This window comes from Panthera uncia, assembly GCF_023721935.1.
Source record: "Panthera uncia isolate 11264 chromosome B2 unlocalized genomic scaffold, Puncia_PCG_1.0 HiC_scaffold_24, whole genome shotgun sequence".
Taxonomy (NCBI): Eukaryota; Metazoa; Chordata; class Mammalia; order Carnivora; family Felidae; genus Panthera; species Panthera uncia.
In genome coordinates, this window is record NW_026057580.1 from 3,637,487 (window position 1) to 3,659,689 (window position 22,203).

General features: G+C 42.9%; 1 protein-coding gene and 1 long non-coding RNA gene across 2 annotated transcripts; one reads left to right on the top strand and one right to left on the bottom strand.

Annotated features, from left to right (window-relative positions):
• Window positions 1–236: 236 nt before the first annotated feature.
• LOC125937861 (uncharacterized) lies at window positions 237–9,611 on the bottom strand. Its single transcript, XR_007462530.1, has 2 exons — window positions 9,524–9,611; window positions 237–1,422 (listed from the first exon to the last, which is right to left on the bottom strand). It is a non-coding gene; the product is annotated as an uncharacterized LOC125937861 (long non-coding RNA).
• SAYSD1 (SAYSVFN motif domain containing 1) lies at window positions 9,340–15,750 on the top strand. Its single transcript, XM_049652744.1, has 2 exons — window positions 9,340–9,641; window positions 15,147–15,750. The coding sequence occupies exons 1-2, from the start codon at window positions 9,435–9,437 to the stop codon at window positions 15,489–15,491; spliced, it is 552 nt and encodes a 183-aa protein (XP_049508701.1). The 5' UTR covers window positions 9,340–9,434; the 3' UTR covers window positions 15,492–15,750.
• Window positions 15,751–22,203: the final 6,453 nt, after the last annotated feature.

Sequence of the window (22,203 nt, forward strand, 5' to 3'; positions counted from 1 at the left end):
TGGTTTCCCCTATTATTATATGGTTTCCCCTATTATTAACTTCCTAATGGAAATCCCAGATTCATAAAGGGGCTCATTCCAGTATCCTGGCCAGCCAGATTTTTTGTGAGGTGGACAGGAATGCCCAATGGCTCCTACAAATAGACTGTGGGAGGCTGGCTGATTGACAGGCCTATCAATACCACCTCAAACCAACCTCAAAGTGAGGTCACTTGAGTACATTTAACCCAAGCCTATTAAGGTAATGGAAGAGGTTTATTTTAGTTCAAACAAGCTCTGGAGGGTGATAGGAGTCAGGGAAGAAGACAGAAACAGAAGCGATATGTCAGTTTTTTGACATGGAAACAATCTGAATTCAACCATCTCAGATGAATAGTATCTTCCTTGGTCTAAAAACCTACCAACATACCAATTCTCCACATGCATTCCATTATGTCTGGCTTAGGAAGATGTTCTTTTCTTCCCTCTGTTTCTTCCCAGGCCTTTGGTTACCCATTGGGTATGGACATGCTGGTTTCCTACTCTCTTAGCTGTCTATGTTGACTAAGCATCTACAATGATTCAGGTACTTCCAGGCACCCTCTATCAGCTCAGCTCATCCTGATACCCTCCTGTGAGGTATCATCCCTCCATTTATAGATAAAGAAACAGAGGGACAATTTGCCTTGCTTAAGGCAAAATAAAAGTTAGAAGCTAGGGTTTTTTGTTTGTTTGACTTTTACCACTCAATGGATTATCATGGTGATTACTCAGAGAACCACTACTTGTCAAGAGAGAATTCTGTCAACATCCTGGCCCCCTTAAATCACTACCCCCTCCCTCCCCACCTCTCTGAGGTTTCTTCTGGTTCCAAACTTCTGCTCTCCCCACTATTCCATGTCACCTTTTGAGCCTTTCTCTTTATAGTAAAGGAAATGGGGCAGTAGAGGATAAGGACTTTCCTTGGATTGTACAGATAATGTCAGAGCTGGGACTTGAACCCATGTGTTCGAAGTCCTCTGTACCTTAGTTGATTTCCTCCTGTCAGCTTACCTAAGTTCTCTCTGTCTGTCGAGGCCAGTCAAATGCCATGCTCCTCCATGGAGCCTTTTAGACCACCCTGGCCTCACAGATCTTCTCCTCTGCCCGATAAGTTCCTGCCTGTCTGTTCCATGGGCAGAACACTTAGCAGATGGTGCTGGGCATTATTTAGCATTTCATGTTCTCGTTTCATCTTCTCAGCATGTCTGTAAGGTTTCTGAAGGCCAGGGATCAAAATGTATACCTGTTTGTATTCATAGAACCTTGAAAGTGGTTTGCACAGAGGAGAAGGCAGAATAAGTGGATTCCTGGGCTCTGGAGTCAGACTCGGGTTCGAATCCTGGCCCTGCTCGTTGCTTGCTGTATGACATCAAATCACTTCATCTCTGTCCAGGTGCACTCCTGAAGAGTTGTTGAGAAAAATTAAAAAGCATAATGATTTTCAGGGTATAGCAGAGTACCTGGCACACAGAAATCACTCCACAAAGATCAACTATTATTGGAGCGCAACAAGTATTCGTTGTTGATAGTGAATTACTCAACTGGTCCTCAAGGTTAAAAAAAAAAGTGTGATTGTTTATTTGTTTGTTTCAGGAAGAATTTAGATAGAAAATCTCCTTTCTGTAGGATACGAGTCTAGAAAAGTAACACACAAGTTGGAAGGAGGCCGGATGTTGGGTAAGAATTGCCTCACTTCACCTCCATCATGTCCACCTTACTACAGGAGCAATAATGGCTCCCCAGGGTGCAGAGCATGGAAATGACTAAGAGCTGAGCAGGCGACAACCAGGCAGAGTCAGGCGCCCTGGCAGTGTTCCTGCTGCTAAGTCACGCAGAAGGGGCCAGCTTTCCCTCCAAGCCTTAGCAACAGCTAATGCTATTAGGATGAAAGATGGGTCCATTTGGACCCCTAACCCCCATGTTCAGGCAAGACTCTGGAAGGTCAATGGCTAGAGAGAAATGCAGGAGCAGCTATTCTTGTCAAGAATTAGGATATACACCATTCTGGGCACTTGTGCATATATTTTAGCAAAGCAGCCCACTTCTTCAAAGGACTTTTTTTTTTTTTTTTTAAGAGGGAGAGAGGGAGGGAGGGAGAGGGGTAGAGGAAAAGAATCCCAAGCAGGCTCCATGCTCAGCGCAGAGCCTGATGCAGGGCTCGTTCCCATGACCCTGGGATCATGACCTGAGCTGAAACCAAGAGTCAGACACTCAACCAACTGAGTCACCCAGGCACCTCTCAAAGGACTTAAAAGGGCAAAATCTTGCCTTCCTCCCAAGTTTATTCCCATATATAACTAGGGAGGAACAAGCTTACCTAAAACACAACACCTATGGCATTTTGTGCATCCTCAACTTGCAAAATGTTCTTCTCCAAATACTGAGAGATCATTTTAAGAAGAGTTTGGGGATGGGATTTACATATAGATTATCTTTGCTATAATTCTGTGGGCTTTGTCTGATCATCTGTCCTACAAACCCCGGAGGCATTTCTCTGAGCATCAGAGCTAAGCACAAAAGGACTCAAAATAGAATAATGCAGGGCAAGTCAGGTGGGCAGGGAAACTGTCAAAACCTGAGATTTGGGAGCTAAAGGGATTTAAAGACAGGCTGAAGGAGGTAATGAGGAAGCTTCAGATAATGGGATTGGGCAGAACTGACTGGGAAAAACTGCAGAGAATGCTGGGCTCTTTAGGAACACAGGATCCCTATAAATTGGGTAGGGGACAAAAAAGGCAAAGCTCAAACCAGCAGTAGCTGTCAAGCAAAAGCAGTTGTGACCACTAAGCCAAGAAGAAGTGGCGGGGGGGGGGGGGGCGGGTCAAGGGGGTCATGTGGCAACATTTTCCAATGCAAATGCAAAAGGTAGTTCTATAAAGAAAGAAACTATCGCCAGAAATATGTATTGTCTACAGCAATGCCCAGGGATTATACCTCATCAGTTTGCCGTTGCTGGCCTCAGTTTCCCCATATTTAAATCTAAGGAAGTCATACTTCTCCCCAGCCTGAGTTAGTGACCCTCCTCTGCTCTCCCAGACCTTCATGTATAGTTGTCTTTTAATGAGTCTGCCTCCTCAACTAGACCTTAAACTCCTAAAGGCTGGGACTGTATTTTATACCTCTCTGCATCCTCAAAGCCTGGCACAGGGCCTGGCCTATAACAAGTTTTTAGTCAACACTTGCTGACTAATTGGTCTCTAAAGTCCTTGGAGGATTGAATCATAGAATGACTGGATCCTGTTCTCCACGGGGCTCAACATAACACGTAAGCCAACCCATCTTCCCAGAAGCTGGCCCAGGCTGCTTTAGTTGAAGCACTGTGGCCTTCTCTTCCTCTTTTTTAACTTCTTTATTCCCATCTTCAAATATTCTCCTTGGACTGTGCTAGTCAAAATCCCTGTTTTGCTTGCTTTAAACTTCAAGACAGGGGTCTAGTAAATGTGAACTACCAACTAGCCTTCTGGTTTACTTCCCTTTCTGCCTTGCTTAGGTCTTGCAGTGTGGTCTTGCCTTAGATTCTCTTGGAAGAAGATCTTAAGATAATGATTTGAATGGAAGAAGTTTACTGAGGAAGTGAGTCCCAAGAGCACTGACTGGACAGCAGGAAAGTGAGACAGGAAAGGGAAGAAAAGTGATATAGGATGCTTTAATGAGCAGGTACTGCTGTGGGCAACTGAGGCTCCTTTCTTCTGAAGATCCCTGGGAGACTCTGTGGAAGGTACCTCAGAGTCATAACCCATGAGGAGTGAGGGGGGAAGAAAAAAAGGAGTGAGGGAGCTGGGGTATTTATCTACTAACTCCCACCCCCAGTTGGTTGAAGGCTCTTTGAGGGGTGGTGGGAATACCCTCCAACTGCTGCCAGTGTGGCTCATGCACTAGTTGAACACATTCATGCTGCCAGAGAAAGCCCACAGGTGCTTATAGAAATAAGCCATCAGCAGGTGCAGCCATAGTGAGTTCTGCCCCAGTGGTACAAACACCTTCTATGACATATTCTTAGCCTGATGCCCCAAAGTATTCCATTTAGGCTAACCAAATCTCTCCAGTTCAGAAAGCCCCTCTACAACATTCCTGAGAGATAGTGGTCACCTTCTGACTGAATACTGCTAGTACTGGGGAGAGCTCACTACTCTGAGGACGCCATGCTGTCACTGGAAATAAGTCAGTTGCTGAAAAATCCTTTAATTTTTTAAAGCTTCCATATATATTACCTTGTAATTTCTTTTCTTTTCTTTTTTTCTTTTATTTGGGAAAGAGAGAGAGCACACGAGCAGGGAAGAGAGAGAGAAAGAGAGACAGAATTTTAGGCAGGCTCCCTGCTCAGTGTGGAGTCCAACGTGGGGCTTGATCTCATGACCCTGGGATCATGACCTAAGCTGAAACTAAGAGAGGCTCAACTGACTGGGCCACCCAGGTGCACCATATATTACCTTGTAATTTCTGACCGTTGGCCTCAATTCTGCCTTTTGGAGCCCCGTAGAATGATTCCCCTCCCCACCCCACCCCCACAATATCTCTTTTAATAGTTTCTAAAAATAACTGGTATATTTTCACTATGACTCCTCTTCTCTGGCCCAAATCACCCACTGTCCTTACCACTCTTACTACAATATGGTCTCTAAACTAGTCATTCTCAACCTGGGGCAAATTTGACTCCCAGGGTACATGTGACACTGTCTGGAGACATTTTTGGCTGTTAAAACTAGTAGGGAGCATTACTGGCAGCAATGTGCTGTGGCCTAGGATGTTGATAAGGGTGCTACAAGGCACAGGACAGCCCCCACAACAAAGAATTATCTGGCCCAAAGGTCTAAAGAACCAAGGCTGAGAAACCTGCTCTAGAAAGATCATTATCCAGGTCACTCTGCTCTGCATATGCTATGGCTTGTCATATAAAGCATAGTGCTAAGAACCCAACATGCAGTACCTACAGGGATAGGACCTGAAAGAGCATAGAACATGGGGGGGGATCCTTTCTCACTATGACAACAGGATCGACTGTAGCAGCTGAAGCACCCACAACACACGCCCCCCTCCCCTCCAGTCTGTGGTCAGGGAAAAGCTATGAATCCTATTGAAACAAACTGGTCTCAAGCAGATGACTAAGAAACAAAAACAAAGACATAAAAACACAAATGCAAATCTAGAAGGAGGTGGAGTTCCCTCTAAGCATCTCCACAATATTTTCAACATGAAAAACTGGATCAAATTTATTTCAGTTTTCTCTACAGACATAATTATAGATCTTCTCTACTAAATTTTTGTCACCTGAAATTATGATAAAATGCCTTTTAAAATTTTCATCCAGGCCACTCCCAAAAACATCAGACAGGACAGACTAATGTCGATCCATTTCTTAACACTTTTTTGGTAAGGCTGTGTTGACTAGTCCATTTAACTGTAGCTTACATTTATTTACTTGATTAAGGAAACACCAGTTTTCTGGTGTTTCTTTTACTACAAAGTCCTACCAAACCTTCAAGAAATAGGTTAATTCCTATTTTATTCAAACTGTTCTAGAAAATGGGAGTGGGGGAGAAGATGGAGCCACCCTTCAGCTTATTTTATAAAGCTAGTATAATCCTAAAACCAAAACCTTTCAAATATAGTACATGAAAAGAAAACTACAGAAAATAATGTCATTAATGAACACGGATGCAAAAGTCCTTTAAAAATTACTAAACTGAATCTAGCTTTGAATTTTGTATTTTATAAAGTGACTGAGTTTTGCTTATTCCAGGAATGTAGGATGTTTTAACAGAAAATCTATTAATGTAACTCACTACGTTAGTAGATTGAAGAGGTGGGAAGGAGTCAGGAATAGACCACAAGCACACAGAGAAATGTTCTTATTCTTGAGTAGCTTTTTCTGTGTAATAAAACCCACAAAATTTCTGTGACATAAAATAAGCATTTATTTTTTTATACCTCTTGGGGTAAGCTAGGGTCAGCTATTTGAGGTTGGGCTCAGCTGGGCACCTCAGCTTTAAACTGCAGGTCTGTATGTCAGCTGGGTGACTATATATCCACCTGACTCTCATTATTCTTAGACCAGCTGGCTAGCCGTTACAAGTTCAACTCATGGCAGTACAGAGTATTAAGAGGGTGCATTCAATAAGACAAAGATGCTTCAAGCCTCTGCTTGCATAATGTTGCCATTATTCTATTGGCCAAAGCAACCTGTGTGGCTGAGTTCAAAGTCAAGGAATGGGAAAGTATACTCTGCCTTTTATGGCACAGATGCAAAAAATGAAGTATTGAGGCCAAAGACTTAATATATCACAGGGCATGTGAATATTTTATTCCTTTTAATGTACAAATATGATATATATGTATAAATATACCAATTGGCCCCAGGTGTGTGTGTGTGTGTGTGTGTGTGTACACATACATATACACTAAATTTATTATGTACAAACTATTTTATAATAAAAATTAAATTCACACATTAAGCACACTTTGGGACCTTTCTTATTGACTTCCTTTATAATCTTATCCAAAAAGAAAATATAAGTTATTAATGCAGCAGGAATTGTTCTTCATCTCTTTCACCATAACTTTTCATTCTATCGACCTTTTCCAGAAAAGGATTTAAAGAGGTTTACAAAGTTCTGAGACAAAATCAACGTATAATAAATCAGAAGACAAGGCAAAGGGAAAATCAGGTTACCAAAGCAAGATGGGCCTGGAATGGCATTAGTACTTGGCTGGATAGTCTCCATTTGCTCCCTCTGATCCTTTTTCCCTCCTTCCCTACCTGGTCTGTCCTCCTTGAAGGGCTCCCCTTTCTTGGGCTTTTCCTATAGTACAGGTCTCAAGGGGTCTGATGACCACTGTGTCCTCTTGTTGCTTGAAGCCCAGAGGCTGGTAACACTTCCTGTGAACCATCCCCAACTGGCTCCCTTAATCATGTCACACCTTTGTAATAACTCCTTCATGAAACTCTCCCTACTTAATCTGTTTGGAAGTGTTATTTTTCCTGCCAGGGACCCTGATTACAAGAGCCCACAAATTACATGCCTTAAGTGTAAATACCCACTAGAAGTAGACCATAAATATAGCTCTAAGGTCTCAGAGTGATTATCAAGTGGGAAACACAATCAATAAAAGAACCTCCAGTCTCTCGAGAGAAGCAGACCTACTCCAGACACCAAAATGGGCAAGAAATTTTCTCTGTGGTTTCTCTATCAAAGGTCATTGTGTTATAATGACCCCATTCTTTTCTGTCTTACAAACCATCTCTATTCAGGGCTCAGTCCTCCAATATCTTTCCTCCTTATCCACATTCACCTTCTATTTGATCTCTTCTAGTTTTATGGCTTTAAATATCATACATGTGGATGATTCCCAATATGTTTCTCCAGTCCTGACTTTTCCCTGAACTCATTTTTACCATCCAATTGCCTACATTGGATATCCAACAAGCATCTCAAACAAGCATCTTGGCACATCAAAAACAAAGCTCTCCATGTTCATCCCATACTCCTCCCTTCCTAGTCTCCCCTCATTTCAGTAGAGGGTCCCAGCACCATTCCCTTGGTTGCTCAGGGTATGTGGTCAGGAGGGAGAGAGAATGGCAGAAATCTATCATGCTTGATTCCTTTTTTGCACATTCCACATCCAATCAATCCACACATTACGTGGCTCAGCTCTTCAAAATATATTCAGAATCTGACCACCCCCATTACCACTACTGTAGCCCAAACAGCCAGTCTCTCTTGTCCTACTGTGCTCCTAACTGGTTTTCCTTCTTCTACCCTTGCACTCTTCCAGGACCCCATCTGAAGCAGCCTGTGTACTCCTTTAAAAATGTCATGTCATGTCGTCTCCTATTCAAAATCTTCCAGTCACTACCATCACACTCAGAATGCAATACAAAGTATTCACGTTGGCCTATAGGGCCTCACATCTGGATATCTGTGAGTATTTATTTTCTACTATTTTCTTCCCTCTGCACTGGTTACACTGGCCTCCCTGATGTTCTATGAGCAAGTCAAGCGTACACTTAAGGTCTCAGAACCTTCGCACTTGCTGTTTCCTATCACTGAAACATTCTTTTCCAGATACCTGCATGCCTCACTCATTTCACTTAGGTCTCTGTGGGAATGGCAATTCCTCAGAGAAGTCTTCCCTGGTCATCAGCTGTAAATAGTCCCACCATCTCTATTCCTTACTTTATTTTTCTTCATAGCACTAGTCAGTATCTGACATTACATTAAATATAAATATGTAGTTACGCATTTGTCTATTTAGAATGTAAGTAAGTGCTAATAAAACGGATGTATTTCATTCATCCCAGCATCTCTAGTGCCAGACACAACACCTGACATACAGCACGGTCTTGATAAATATTTGTTAAATCAATGAGACTCCATTCTACTTCATCTAGTTTCTTGACTCAAAAACTCAGCAAGATCCAAGAAATACTTGAGTCTCAATTATGTGAGTGGCACTTCGCTAGATGCTTAGAGCTTTAAAAATCTAACAGACACCTGAGTCTTTTGGGTGAATAGTGATTGGGAGAGGGGATAAGGGGCTCCTCAGTGTACTAGAAACGTTCTTTTCTAGATAGTACAATACTTACAGAGGTGTATTCATAATTACAAACCTATTGAGCCCCACACTTAAGATTTGTGTATTTTAAGTTGCACACTGATAAAAGTGTTTTTTTCTTAAGTCTCTGACCTATCTAGACACATCGAGAGGTAGTTTGCATTGTGGTAAAAGCAGTGACAATGATCTGTATGGCCTGCCTGTCTGCTATGCGAGAGGTGAGTCACCTCCAAGTGCTAAGATCTGCGTATCAAAAGGAAAAGGGGAGACTATACTGTGTTCCTTTTGGCACCAGAACTCCCAGATATGATGGGCCTTCTCTAATGCCCTGGGACCACCTTTTGAAACTGGCCTGCAATACTAGCGCCTAACTGCTAAAGGGATGTTCCCTTTAGATCCCCGAAGTGAGATGGAGCACTTGGAGAACTTTCCTCGGAAGAGCCCGCGGAAGAGAGGGGGCCAATGGAACAGTCTTTATGCTTTAAAAAAAATTTTTTTTAAGTTTTTATTTAAGTAATCTCTAACTCAAGGTGGGTCTTGAACTCTAACCCTGAGATCAAGAGTCGCATGCTCTTCCGACTAGGCCAGCTAGGCGCCCCTATGCTTTGGATGCTTAGCCATTTGCCCTCAGAGGTTGACACTCCGTCCACTAGCGTTTAGAGGGCATTATTAGCTGTACATTCAGCCCAACGAACGTCACAAACACTGGTACTCGCGGAGTCCCTGGCCCCCAGCACGCACGCGCGGCACAGAGCCGCCGCTACGCAGGCGCACTGCGGCCAGGCGCCGGGCAAAGCGGAGGGCAGGAGCCCGGCCGGCGGGTGCGCGCTCCAGGGCGCGCGGGGAGCGAGGCGCGCGCCATGGAACAGCGGTTAGCCGAGTTCCGAGAGGCCAGGAAACGGGCCGGGCTGGCGGCCGAACCCAACACTTCGAGCCGGAGTGCACAAACCTCAGGGAAGAAGGCGGAAGCAGCTGCGACTCCAAAGGCAGCTCCAGGCTGGCTAAAACGGTTCCTGGTGTGGAAACCGAGGCCCGCGAATATCCGGGCCCAGCCCAGCCTCGCTCAGGTGAGAGGAAGGCCTCGCCCCCCGGGACCTAGCTTCAGGGACGCTGTCGTGTCCACCCAGTAAAATCCGGCTGAGGCCACACCCACTGCCCGCCCACCGCGTGGCGGCCTTCAGGCCACGCCCCCACCGAGGAGCCGTCCCCGCCCACCACGCGAAGGAGCGGGAGTCCAGCCCCCTCCTCTGGTTCCCACCTTCGCTGGCGGGGCGGGGCTGCCGGCGCCTCCCGACTGTTGAGGGCCGGAGCCTGGCATCTCGGGCCACACGTGTCTGCACTGATCCTTCGCTTTGACATTTTCTTTCCAGCCCGCGACCCACGCAGATCCTGATTCCGGTCGGGAAGCGATGGTCTAGGGTCCTGGAAGAAAACACCTCTGCCCTTGAGTTACTCACAGCGAGTTGAGTTATTGTGATGCCCTGTAGCCTCCGGGAACTTCTCCACCACCGCTTTCATTTGCAGCCCTCCGCTAATGGAGGGTAAAGGTCTAATTGGATACTGCTAAAAAGTGGCAGTAATGAAGGCTTCCTTTCATTTCGCACCTGGGACACATGCAGCCAGTAGCCCAGAAAGCCTGTGCTTTAGAAATAGCATTTGAATACAAACGTGCAAAAGTGTGGTTTGTGTAACTGCCAGAGGCCGCAGATGCTTGTGCACCTCTATTAACTAGGGAAACTTACTCAAGTTCTCTGGTGAATTTTCAGGTGAAAGCATTATTTAGATTAGTATGATAGCCTTTCCACCCTTTGATTCTTTAGTATTCTCTTAATGTTCAGATGAACTTGGTATTTTCATTTCACATCTTGTATTTTCATTTCGTTTCCACTCAGGAGTAGAGTGGCAAGGTGCCCTGTGTGTGAGATTAGATTACCTATGTTGGAATACAGGACACAACATAGAGGGAAAATAGGTGCCTTGAGACAGTCTGTGACAAAGCCTTCCTATCTCAAAAGTGTAATAGGAGCCAAAAAATTCCTTTTGAAAATGAAAATGTATTGGAGCAGAAATGTATCTTACTCCTCTTAAAATTATTTCTCTTAGTTCATTTATTATTGCACAACATCTGGTTTTAGGCAATTTTTTTAAACCAAGGAGAACTTATGGCTACTCAGTTTTGATTAGATACTATTCTCCATACCACGCAGGGTTCCATCAGACTTGCAGAAAGAGAGTGCAGCAGGGTTCAGACAATCTATTTCCTTGCATGCGGTTTATCTCAGGATAACTTCATTGTTGATTAGAACTCACTGAGCACAATTGGTTAAGATTTTAGAATCTACTTCCCTTACCCTTTTTCCTCTCCACAGTTAAAAAACAATGTCTAGCCCACACAATGAGTTTTTGCCTGTGTGTCTCATTTCCAAAGGAGTATGAGATCATTGAATTGGACCCAGAGAAGCTGAACTTGGAGAAAGTTTCCATTATTAAAAACCTAAAAGCTGATGTCCCGACAAAAGGATGACAGGAAATGCTGGATCTCCAGTTGTTCTTATTAATTACTCTGTTTTTCATAAGGGACTCTGTCTTAAGCTTATTTTCATTGGCTCAGTTATCATTCGTGGGTTTGCTCTGGTGTGAAAATTCTCATTAAATTGTTTTTTTCTTTCTCCCAATTTACAATCCATCTCTCTTAATCATTTTGGAGACACACAGTGGCTGTCAGAAATTTCTCTAGCCTTCTATTTGTAATTGCTTCTTGGTTGTCATTGATAAGGAAGCATCCATATCCTCCTTCCTCCACTCTCGAATTCAGCTTGAAGAAAGCAGTCCCCAAGATCAAACATTTCTTTCTGTGACAAGCTTGTTCCACATTGGGACCAAAATGCTTGTGACTTTTTTCAACCCCACAGAAGCCCCCTGTCTCCCTGCCCAGGCATACCCTGCAGCAGTCCCCAGCACCTTCTAGCCCCAAGGTATCTTCTCTCATCCTGTGACTCTGCCCCTCCAGCCTTGGCTTGGACTGACCCACTGCTCAAATGCTCTCCTTTGGAGTCACCTGGCTAAACACAGCCTTTGCATCACTCCCTCAAACCCAGGAATCACCTTCTAATTTCTTCCCTTTCCTTGCCATCATTCATTCATTTATTCAGCAAAATTATATCCTGTGCCCAGTCTGTTCCAGCTACTGTCCCGAATCTGGGAAACAGTGGGATAAAGGCAGATGAAGCCCTGTTCTCACAGAACTTGCATTTGGGGCAGCAGATGATAAACAAAGCTGAATGATGAATGCTATGAAAGGGGGGAAGAACCGGATGCTATGATAGTGAACTGGGGGTGAGAGGTGCAGAGTGCTACTTTATTTTTTTTTTCAACGTTTTTTTTTTTTTTTTTTTTTGGGGGGGGACAGGGAGAAACAGAGCATGAATGGGGGAGGGGCAGAGAGAGAGGGAGACACAGAATCGGAAACAGGCTCCAGGCTCCGAGCCATCAGCCCAGAGCCTGACGCGGGGCTCGAACTCACGGACCGCGAGATCGTGATCTGGCTGAAGTCGGACGCTTAACCGACTGCGCCACCCAGGCACCCCCAGAGTGCTACTTTAAATTGGGTAGGCAGGGAGGACCTCCCTGAGGAAATGGCGTTTCATAAGAAGAAGCCACTCTTCGAGAAACCCAGGACAAGGACAAGGGCACATGTGGTCACATTTTTGCTGAGATTTGTAGGAGAGGAGGGAACCATCCAGGTCATGTGAGGGGAAGGGGGCATTCCTCTCAAAAGGAACCATAGGTGCAAAGGCCCTGAGGTGGTAAGCAGCTTGGTATTTGAGAAATGGAAGTATTTGCCCTAAACTATGCCTCTATGTGCGGTGACGACCACAAACACTTCCATACACAGCTTTTATAGCAGAAGCCACGTTGGTCCTAAAGCAAATGCCAAAGGAGGTAGAGGAATTTCTGTATCTCTCCTCTTGTTTGTTCCCTTTGCCAGTTGGTTTGACCCATTCCCCCATCTCCTAGCTCTCTAACCCTTCCCTTTACCATTCCTCATAAAGGCCCCTAATTAAGTACAAAGAGCTTTGGAGGGAGGCTGTGCTGGGATCCTACACCAGTCTCCTCTCTATCACTAGCTGTGTGACTCTAGGGGAGTTACTTAACATCTCAGTGTTTCCCTATCAGTAAATTGGGATTAACAGTGCTTATCTCCTGATTATGGGAGATGGGGTGTCTCAAAGGTGTGCCAGAAATCGTGGCCATAAGCATTATTCTTTTTTTACTCCTTCAATGATAAATTCAGTTTACAGTAAATTTCAAGTTGTACACATTCAAAATGTATTCTGCATTCTTCAGTCAGTCATTTCTCTCTGACTTCTGTGTCACCACCCTAGTTATGCCTGGCCCTTCTCTCTCACTGAGCCTCCTGCGTGAGCTACTCACAATTTCCCTGCTTCTAGCCTTGTAGCCCATTCTCTACCTGTCAGCCAGAGTAGTCTTAAATATAAATCAGATTATATTAGTTCCCTGCTGAGACTTTCAGTGATTTCTCTATTGTGCACACTGGTCAAATCTGAAAGGGACATTTATTTACTTAACAAACGTGTGTGTGTCAGGAGAGGGTGTGTTGCTGATGGCATGTTAAGGACTTTTCCAGTCTAACAGAAAAGGTAATAATTACAACCTTAACACTAGAAAAGAAGGTTGCAACAAAACAGAATGTAATGTAAATCAGATGACCTATATTTTTTATCAAGACCAGATAATATTTGTGGTCCCGTTTTAAATTATCATGGGAGGAATGGGGATATAATTGAAGAAATGAACTAAAAGTTATGCTTTGTATTGAGAACCTACGTGTGGGGTGCTCTCTTTGGCTCTGGAGACGCTAAAAGATAAATGGTAGTCCATTGGCCTCCTGGTAGCAATCTAAGGACACATGTGAACTGTATTAAAAGAAAAACACTTGGGGTGGCTGGGTGGCTCAGTCGGTTAAGTGTCTGACTTTGGCTTAGGTCACAAGCTCACGGTTCATGAATTCGAGCCCTGCATTGGGCTCTGCTGGCAGTGTGGGGCCTGCTTGGGATTCATTCTCTCTCTCTCTCTCTCTCTCTCTCTCTCTCTCTCTCTCTGCCACTCCCCCACTTGCACTCTCTCAAAATAAATACATAAGCTTAAAAACACAACACTTAATGAGCATATAGTTTGGTGCTCAATGAGACAAAGAGGCAGTAAGTGCTCTGGGAGGCAGAGGGGGAATTCCTCCTTGATAGCTGCAGAGGTCAAGCATACACAGTTCACCAGTCATGCTGGCCTGGAAGGAAGGCACAGAGCTGAGAATGGAGAGGAGGCAGGGCAGGAAGGGGGGGGGGGGGGGGGCAGTGTCTTTGGGTAGTAAATCCTGTTGAACTGGAGTAGAGCAGTGGATTGTGGATTGTATCGTACAGTTAATTTTTTAGATCATTGTTTTACAGACCGTACGTTGTGACCCGTTAGTGGGTGGTGAAATCAGTTTAGAGGATCTAGTCCTCTGTTAAAAACAAATGTTAAAAAAGTGGAATGGAAGGTGAGAATTTCAGGTGTGGTGAAGGTATTTGTTGATTTGTGAAACTTTTTCATATATACATGCATACATACATACATACATATATATACATACACACACACACACACACATATATATGTGGGGTCACAGTACAAAATGTATTTCTTATTATGGATCATACCCAAAAAATTTTGGAAAATACTGGACTAGAGATCAAGCCTCCCTAAAGCTATCTGAATATCTGTATCTCCCATTCGCACCCAACCCAGGGGCCTGTGTGCTGGCATTTCTATCTGTTGAATAAATGGAAGGCCTTGCATGCATTCCAGCCCAAGAAGTTTACATTTTAACCTGTAGGCAGTAAAATTTGTTGAAGGTTTGTGAACAGAAGGTTGGGGGGGGGGGTGTTTTAGGAAGTTCATTTAGCAGCTATACATAGGATGTTTTGGAGAGTCCAGGCGGGGAGGAGGTAAGGAGTCCAGTTAGGAGACACTGCCTGGGCTTGGTGGTGTGTAAGACAGTCCTGGGATGGAAAGGTTGTGGCTATAATGGTGATTTGTTTTTAAGAAGTGAAAGGGATTTTTGTTTCTGGTTTCATGTAGTCCTCATTTTAGACTCATGCCACTCACAAAACTGTAGCTCATCTAATCCAGTCAATAAGCATTGACTCTGTGTGTGAAGCACTAGGTGTAGCTGCTGCATTATCACTTACTGGGGAGTTTCTCTATGGGGCACAAATTAGCTCTTGTTAGCAGCAGACTGATCTGAGGAAATGACTCCCATGAATGGGAATCCACCTGAATGCTGTAAGGATTTTATCAGGTCACAGCTCACTAAGTGCAGATCAGTTTTGATTCAGTTAGAACAGGGCACGTGAGCTCTTTGGAGATGATTGTTTTAGGGAGCAGAGCAAGAAAATAGAAATCAATGAGCCGGAGGCCTTCCCAGAGCAATGAGAGCTGTCTTTCCAGATTGGTTTTTATCCTTTGAGCCCCATTACCCTTTATTCTTACTTCTGTTTGTTTGTGTGACCTAGGAAGTGGCTCAGCCGGGGAGCAGCACGTCACAGCCACCACGGAACGAAGCCATTCCTCTGCCTTCACCACAGGACCAGTCTTTCCTGATCAACATCACTTTCTTGAAGGTTCTTCTCTGGTTGGTCTTGCTGGGATTGTTTGTGGAACTGGAATTTGGCCTGGCCTATTTTGTCCTCTCCTTGTTCTACTGGATGTATGTCGGGACACGAGGCCCCGAAGAGAGGAAAGAGGGAGAGAAGAGCGCCTACTCGGTATTCAACCCAGGCTGCGAAGCCATCCAGGGCACCCTGACAGCAGAGCAGTTGGAACGCGAGTTACAGTTTAGACCCCTCGAGGGGAGATAGGCTCTGCTCTCTTGCAGGTAGCCTCCCACATGGCTCCCTCATAGCCTCTGGACATGGGCTCGTGGGTTTGATTTCAAGTGCCCAAGACCTTATAAGAACAGCTTGCAGGTTAGTTCTCTGGCTGTGAACTTCTGCATTCTTTCCCCAATCCTCTGCTGCGGTTTTATCATTGAACTTCTTTTTGGTTTTGGTGAAACCCCTTGAATGACACTCAGTGTGGATATGATGCCCTTTATAAAAAGTACATACTCAAAAAAGAGAGCTGTTTGTCTCATTATTTGAGAGAGGTACTTGTAAAGCAGTAGAAAGGGATTGGGGAGATAACTTTAAAACACCCAGCTGTTTGAAGGAATGGTGTGTCAAAATAAGTGTTCTCTTTAAGTCTTTTCATATATGCTATAAAGCATTTTTCCCCCCTGAAAAATTTAAGTTGCAAGTTTTTGTTTTTTGGGTTTTTTTGTTGCTGTTGATGATGTTTGTTTTTTCATTGTTTTTTGGTTTTTGTTGTGTGTTTTCTGCTTTAAATCTTGCTTTTTTTTTTCAGTCATTAATGGTAATGAAAAATAAAATAGCTTTAAAATACCTGCTTTTCAGAAACAGATCCCCATTGCCCATCACCATCTTCCATTCTCCTCAGTTATTCTGCTCCCACTTAATGAAGGAAGATTAAGAGAAGACAGAGTCCTAAGTGACAGGCGAGGGGAGGTAGATTGGTAGATTTGGTAAGTGGGTTATTTATGATGAATTCAGCAAGAAAAAAATTCCTGAGTGTGTTCAGATGAGAGCTGTGGAAGTGGAACTCTAGACTTATTGGCTGCGTGGGTTGTTTCTTATATTCTGAGGGCTCTGGAGTAAGCAGTCCCTTTCTTTGCCTGTGGGCCTCTGGTGAGAAATTATGTAAATAGGGGTAACCAGACATGATTTCAGTCGTTCTTCCTCTTCCAGTACAAAGTTAGTGTTTGGGTTCACTAAAATTGGACCAAAGCAAACCATTAAATACTTTTTTTTTTTTTTTATGGATCATACTGATGAGTAAGAGGAGTCTAGTTTTAAGCCAATACTTTTTTTCTGAAACTTTTAAAATTTTAAGAAATTAGTGATTCCTCAGTAGGATTTCAACTTCAGAATTCAGTTATTCACTCATTCTGACAGTAACTTTAATATTTATGAGATATTCTTAAATAATGGATGCTTATTGCTGAAATTTTTTTTTCTTTCTTGCCTGATTTGCTTACTATAGCCAAACCTTAGCTCCATTTAAATTTAACTTTTACTCATTGAATGCCAGCTCCCTGGTAGGCACTTGAGGGAAAAAGCAGACATATTCCCATTGCGCTGAGCATATAGTCTAGCTGGGAGGGGGATTGGTGGACAAAATAAAACAAGCAATAGCAATAATAGAGTGAGATGTGGTGCCTAGCTGGCTCAGTTGGAAGAGCATGCAACTCTTGACCTCAGGGTTATGAGTTCAAGCCCCACGTTGGGTATAGAGATTACTTTAAATAAATAATTTTAAAAAATAATAGAATGAGGTAAGTTTCAGTTTTAGGAGCGTACAGAGGGGATGTTCTCATGAAACACACTTTGTAGCCAACCACGTGTGTTCCAGCCCTTGCTGAAAATTCTTCTGATCTGAGGAGCAGCTTTGTCTAGCCCTTTGCTGACTGGCACTTTGGCTGTCCCTCAGAAGCCTCACTTGACCAGAAGTTCTCTATAGTTCACGAAGAAGTACTTTCTTTCTTTCTTTTTTTTTTATTTAAAAAAAATTTATTTTTATTTTTTTTGAGAGAGAGATAGAGCATGAATGGGGGAGGGGCAGATAGGGAGACACAGAATCCAAAGCAGGTTCCGGGCTCTGAGCTGTCAGCACAGAGCCCAACACAGGGCTCGAACTCACAAACCGAACCATAAGGTCATGACCTGAGAGGAAGTCAGACACACTGACTGAGCCACCCAGGTGCCCCACAAAGAAGTATTTTCTTCTGTGACTTCTGTCTCAGCTGGGCCTCTGGAAAGTATGGGAAACAGGTGAACCCCTATTAAACAGGCAAGGTTTGATCATGTTTCAGATACATGATTTTGTTTCCAGATTTATTTTCTTCAGGCTTTCTTCATTTCCCTGGATATTTTACTTGGGCTTTGACATTTCATAAAAGCCAAATACAAGGAATATCCTTATTCAGAGACTCACTACAATGCCCCGCTCAATAAGCATTGTTCTAGGAAAGAATTCTCATTTTTAAAATGTGTAATTCAGGGGCTCCTGGGTGGCTCAGTAGGCTGAGTGTCCAACTTCGGCTCAGGTCATCAACTCGAGGATTGTGAGTTCGAACCCTGCGTTGGGCTCTGTGCTAAAAGCTCAGAGCCTGGAGCCAGGCTGCTTTGGATTCTCTCTCTCTCTCTCTCTCTCTCTCTCTCTCTCTCTCTCTGTTGCTCCCCCACTTTCTCTCTCTCTCAAAAATAAAGATTAAAAAATTTGTTTTAAAAATGTGTAATTCAAACTTTTACTTAAAACAAAGCACCTGTAACTCCAAATTGAGAACACATGATCCGATTAGCAATCTCAGCAAAGTGGAGACTCTGCTTGGCATAGAAGAGACTCAGCTTAGGAGTGGATCCCACTAGCATCTTTAAAAATGTAGCTGTTTATAATGAGGTGGAGCTTGATTGCCTTAAGCCCATCTTTCATGGGATTTTCTATGCACGATCTGTCACCTCTCCTTGCTCACCTCTCACCAAAGGTTGCATGTAATGACAGCATTAACTTCTAGGAAAAGTGGGGTGTGAACCAATTAAATGCGTGGCAGGGGAGAGAGGAAAGGACAGTATGTATTTGCTGTTCTTATCAGACCATTAAGCTTTAGGTGCAGTCTTGATTTCCTGAATTTAGAAAGGCCTATTGATCTCAGAATTTCCACTCAGGGCCCGACCATTAGCTCAGCAAGCAGCTTCCATTAAAGGCTGCTTCTGTCACCAGGGAACTTGAAATCCCAGAGATGCATTCAGTCCCTATGATTGCTGTGTGCACTGTGCATAGGTGAGGTCATTTCTGTCCAAATCTTACAAGTAAATTGGCTTTTGCTTCTATTCACATTGTCCCATCTTGTCTACTCACAGAGACTGTTAAATGAACCTCTACTTATAGGGCTGGAATGGACCCCAAAATGCTATCAAATGCATCCCCCTTGCCTTGGGCAAGGACCGCATTTATTCCTGACCAAATATTTTTTTTCCTGGTGACCCCTAAAGAAGAAGAATCCGGGTACAAGATTTAGGCACTTCTTAGGAAATTCTTAACCGAAAGACTTGACCCCCAATGCCACCGCAGGTTATTTCTTATCTAATCTCAGGGGACATGGAACATTCTCCAAACTGGTGAACTGTTACTCTGTTCTCGCTCAGTTTTCTCTGTTCTTCAGACTAAATCATCCGCATTGTACCTCTGGACAATCACTTTCAAACTAACCCTGACACATTCTGAGGGTTCCAGTTCAGGGCAGAGGTGAATGTCACAGTTTGTGGGTACAATGACTTTTCTCAAAAACTCTAGAGTTGTAACAGTGATGATCTGGGCATATGTATTTTGTGCTATTAGGATTGTACTTTGAGTCTAGGAGGTCTTTGACATTTGCCTTTTGACCGATCTCTGCTCGTAAGCTCTGTGCTAAAATCAAAAGAATAAAAAATAAAGGAAGTTATACAATTGACAAAACCAATGATCGTCATCTGGGCAGAAGAAAGTGAAGTTTTGTGTTTTGTTTCCTGCCACTCACACTGTTAACCAATATTTCTATTTAGGCTTGGCGCTGCTGGGGAACCCATAAGTGAGCTTGGGCAGACAGTGCATCCACGGTAAGAGCCAGGATACCTGGTGGAGCTGGGATGCCAGTGAGCATCTTGCCACCAGGGGGTAGCATAGAGCTGCTGCTATACATCCTGGTCCCTTCTCCCCACACTTGGTAACTTATGTAATGTGGAAAACCCACTGGGATGTTTATCTGAACCATTTGTGCTGCTTTTTCGGATGTTCTTTTCACTTCAAGATTCACAAAGGAAAGGGCTCATCAAAGGTCCTGGAAAAGGCACGGAAAGCTACCAGAAGTGATTTATACCAATATTTTAAAATAAAACAACAACCCCCCCCTCTAGACTTAGCAGGCAGTATTGCCCATCTGCCCATCTTTATCCATTTATCCATCAGTCTGTCTTCAGGTTTGGGTCATTTCTTATGAAGAGAATCAAAAGCCTAACATAGTATCAACTGTGGATGTTGGTGGAGCAACTGATCTTTTCTAGGCCAGGTGCCCGGCTCTGATGATCAGTTATCACATTGATAATGAAGGCAAAGTCCCTTTTTTCAAGGAGCTCACAATCAGATGGAAGGGGCAGCCAATAATCAGACAGTTACCACAGGATAGTGTGGTAAGTGCTATGAGAGTGTGCAGTCTAAATGAGGGCCAGAGCAGAGAAAAAGAGCTTTCAGAACCCTAGGGTCAAGAAGGGCCTCCTGAAGGTGATATTGTATTGAGTTTGAAAGAGCATCCGGTACTCCCCAAAAAAACAGGGGCAAAAGGGCTTTTTAGTCACAGGAAACCACCTGGCAAAAAGGTGATAATCTGGAGGGAGAATTGCTTGCTTGGGAAAAAGTGATGCATTCTGAGAACATATATTATTTTTTCCAACTGGTTGTTAACATATATATAAGCTATTGATTTTGGTGTATTAATTTTGTTATAGCTCTTGTCCTTGATTGAGTTTTCTTACTAATTATAATGGTGTTTTACTCGTTTTCCTGGATTTTCCATGTAGATAATTATTTTCTTTTCCAGTAATATAAAATTTAACTCCTCTTTTTCCAGTTTTTTTGCCTCTTGTTTTTTCCTCTTTGTCTAATAACATTGGCTAGAACATCCAGAAAAATGTTAAATCAGAATGTTAGTCAGTGATGTCTTTGTCTTGTTCTTGACCTTAATGAGCATGCTTTAGTATTTTCCCATTAAGCATGGTGCTGTCTCTGGGATAAATGGAGAGATAATTATTCATCTGTATTTATGTTATTAAAAGTTTTTTTTTTTCCTTCTTAAATTAAGAATGGATTTCACATTTCACAAAATCTCTTTCAGTGTAGTGGAGATTATATGACTTTTCTCTTTGACCAATTAATGTAATCAGTTATATATTTACACGTATTAAACCATCCTTTTATTCCTGGAATGAGTGACCCTTGATTTTAATGTACTGTTCTTTTATTTTTTTTAATTTTTTAAGTGTTTATTTATTTTTGAGAGAGAGAGCAAGCAGGGGAGGGGCAGAGGGAGGGGGAGAGAGAGAGAATCCCAAATAGGTTCCTCACTGTCAGGGCAGAGCCAGACACAGGCCTGGAACCCACAAACCACAAGATCATGACCTGAGCCAAAATCAAGAGTCAGATGCTTAACTGACCAAGCCGCCCAGGTGCCCCTGAACTGTTCTTTTGGTACTTAGTTAAAATATTAATAGTTAAAATTAACTTTTTAAAATATCTCTGTTAATACTTTTAATCCATAATTTTCATGAGATTATAGTATTTTTTAAGTATTTTCAGGTATTGGAATATATAAAAGCATAATTTTTAGGTCTTCATTAAAAATTATTCCCTTTTATCATTATAAAAAAAATCTCTGCTTTCTTTATTACTTTTGCCCTGAATTCATCCTTATCTGATAGTAAGATTGGGACCCCTGCTTGCTTTTTTTTCCCCCCATGGTAGTCTTTTATTTGTTTATTTTTAAAATAAAATTTATTGTCAAATTGGCTATCATACAGTGTGTACGGTGTGCTCTTAATTTGGGGCTAGATTCCCATGGTTCATCGCTTCCATGCAACAGCCAGTGCTCATCCCAAGTGCCCTGCTTTCTTTTTGTTTGAATTTACCAAGTCTGCCTCTGTCCATACTGTGGTTTTCAGCCTGAGTCATTTTTTTTTTTTAACGTTTATTTATTTTTGAGACAGAGAGAGACAGAGCATGAACGGGGGAGGGGCAGAGAGAGAGGGAGACACAGAATCGGAAGCAGGCTCCAGGCTCTGAGCCATCAGCCCAGAGCCTGACGCGGGGCTTGAACTCACGGACCGCGAGATCGTGACCTGAGCCGAAGTCGGACGCTTAACCGATTGAGCCACCCAGGTGCCCCCTGAGTCATTTTTATCAGGTGTGTTGCTTGTATATAGACAGTAGTTGGATTTTACTCTATAATACATTGTGAGAATATTTCTTTTATTAGGTGAGTTTCACCCACTTATATTTATTGAAACCTTATCTATCTCATCACATTTTATGTTATGCTTTGTGTTTATATTGGTAATTTTACCACATGGTCTCTGGTTTTGTTTTAATTTTTTTCCCTTTGTGTGTGTGTGTTTCTTTCGATAATTTGGAAAACTTATATTTCTGTTCCAAAGTTGTTGGGTTTTTTTTTTTTTACTTTAATGGCTTAATCCTTTCGCATTTTAGGCAGTATTTATTAATATCATATGAAAAATAAATATAAGAAGTTAGTATTTCCCCCTTTACCCTACTTCTCTCTGCTCATCAGTTGTCAATTCTACTGACTGGTTAATTGACTTTACATTTTTAAATATAATTGTAAACTGTTACTTGATTTTTTAGCCTTAAATTACAGTCACCTTGACTATGAAGGATGAGGAACTCAACACACCTATGCTGCTTTACACC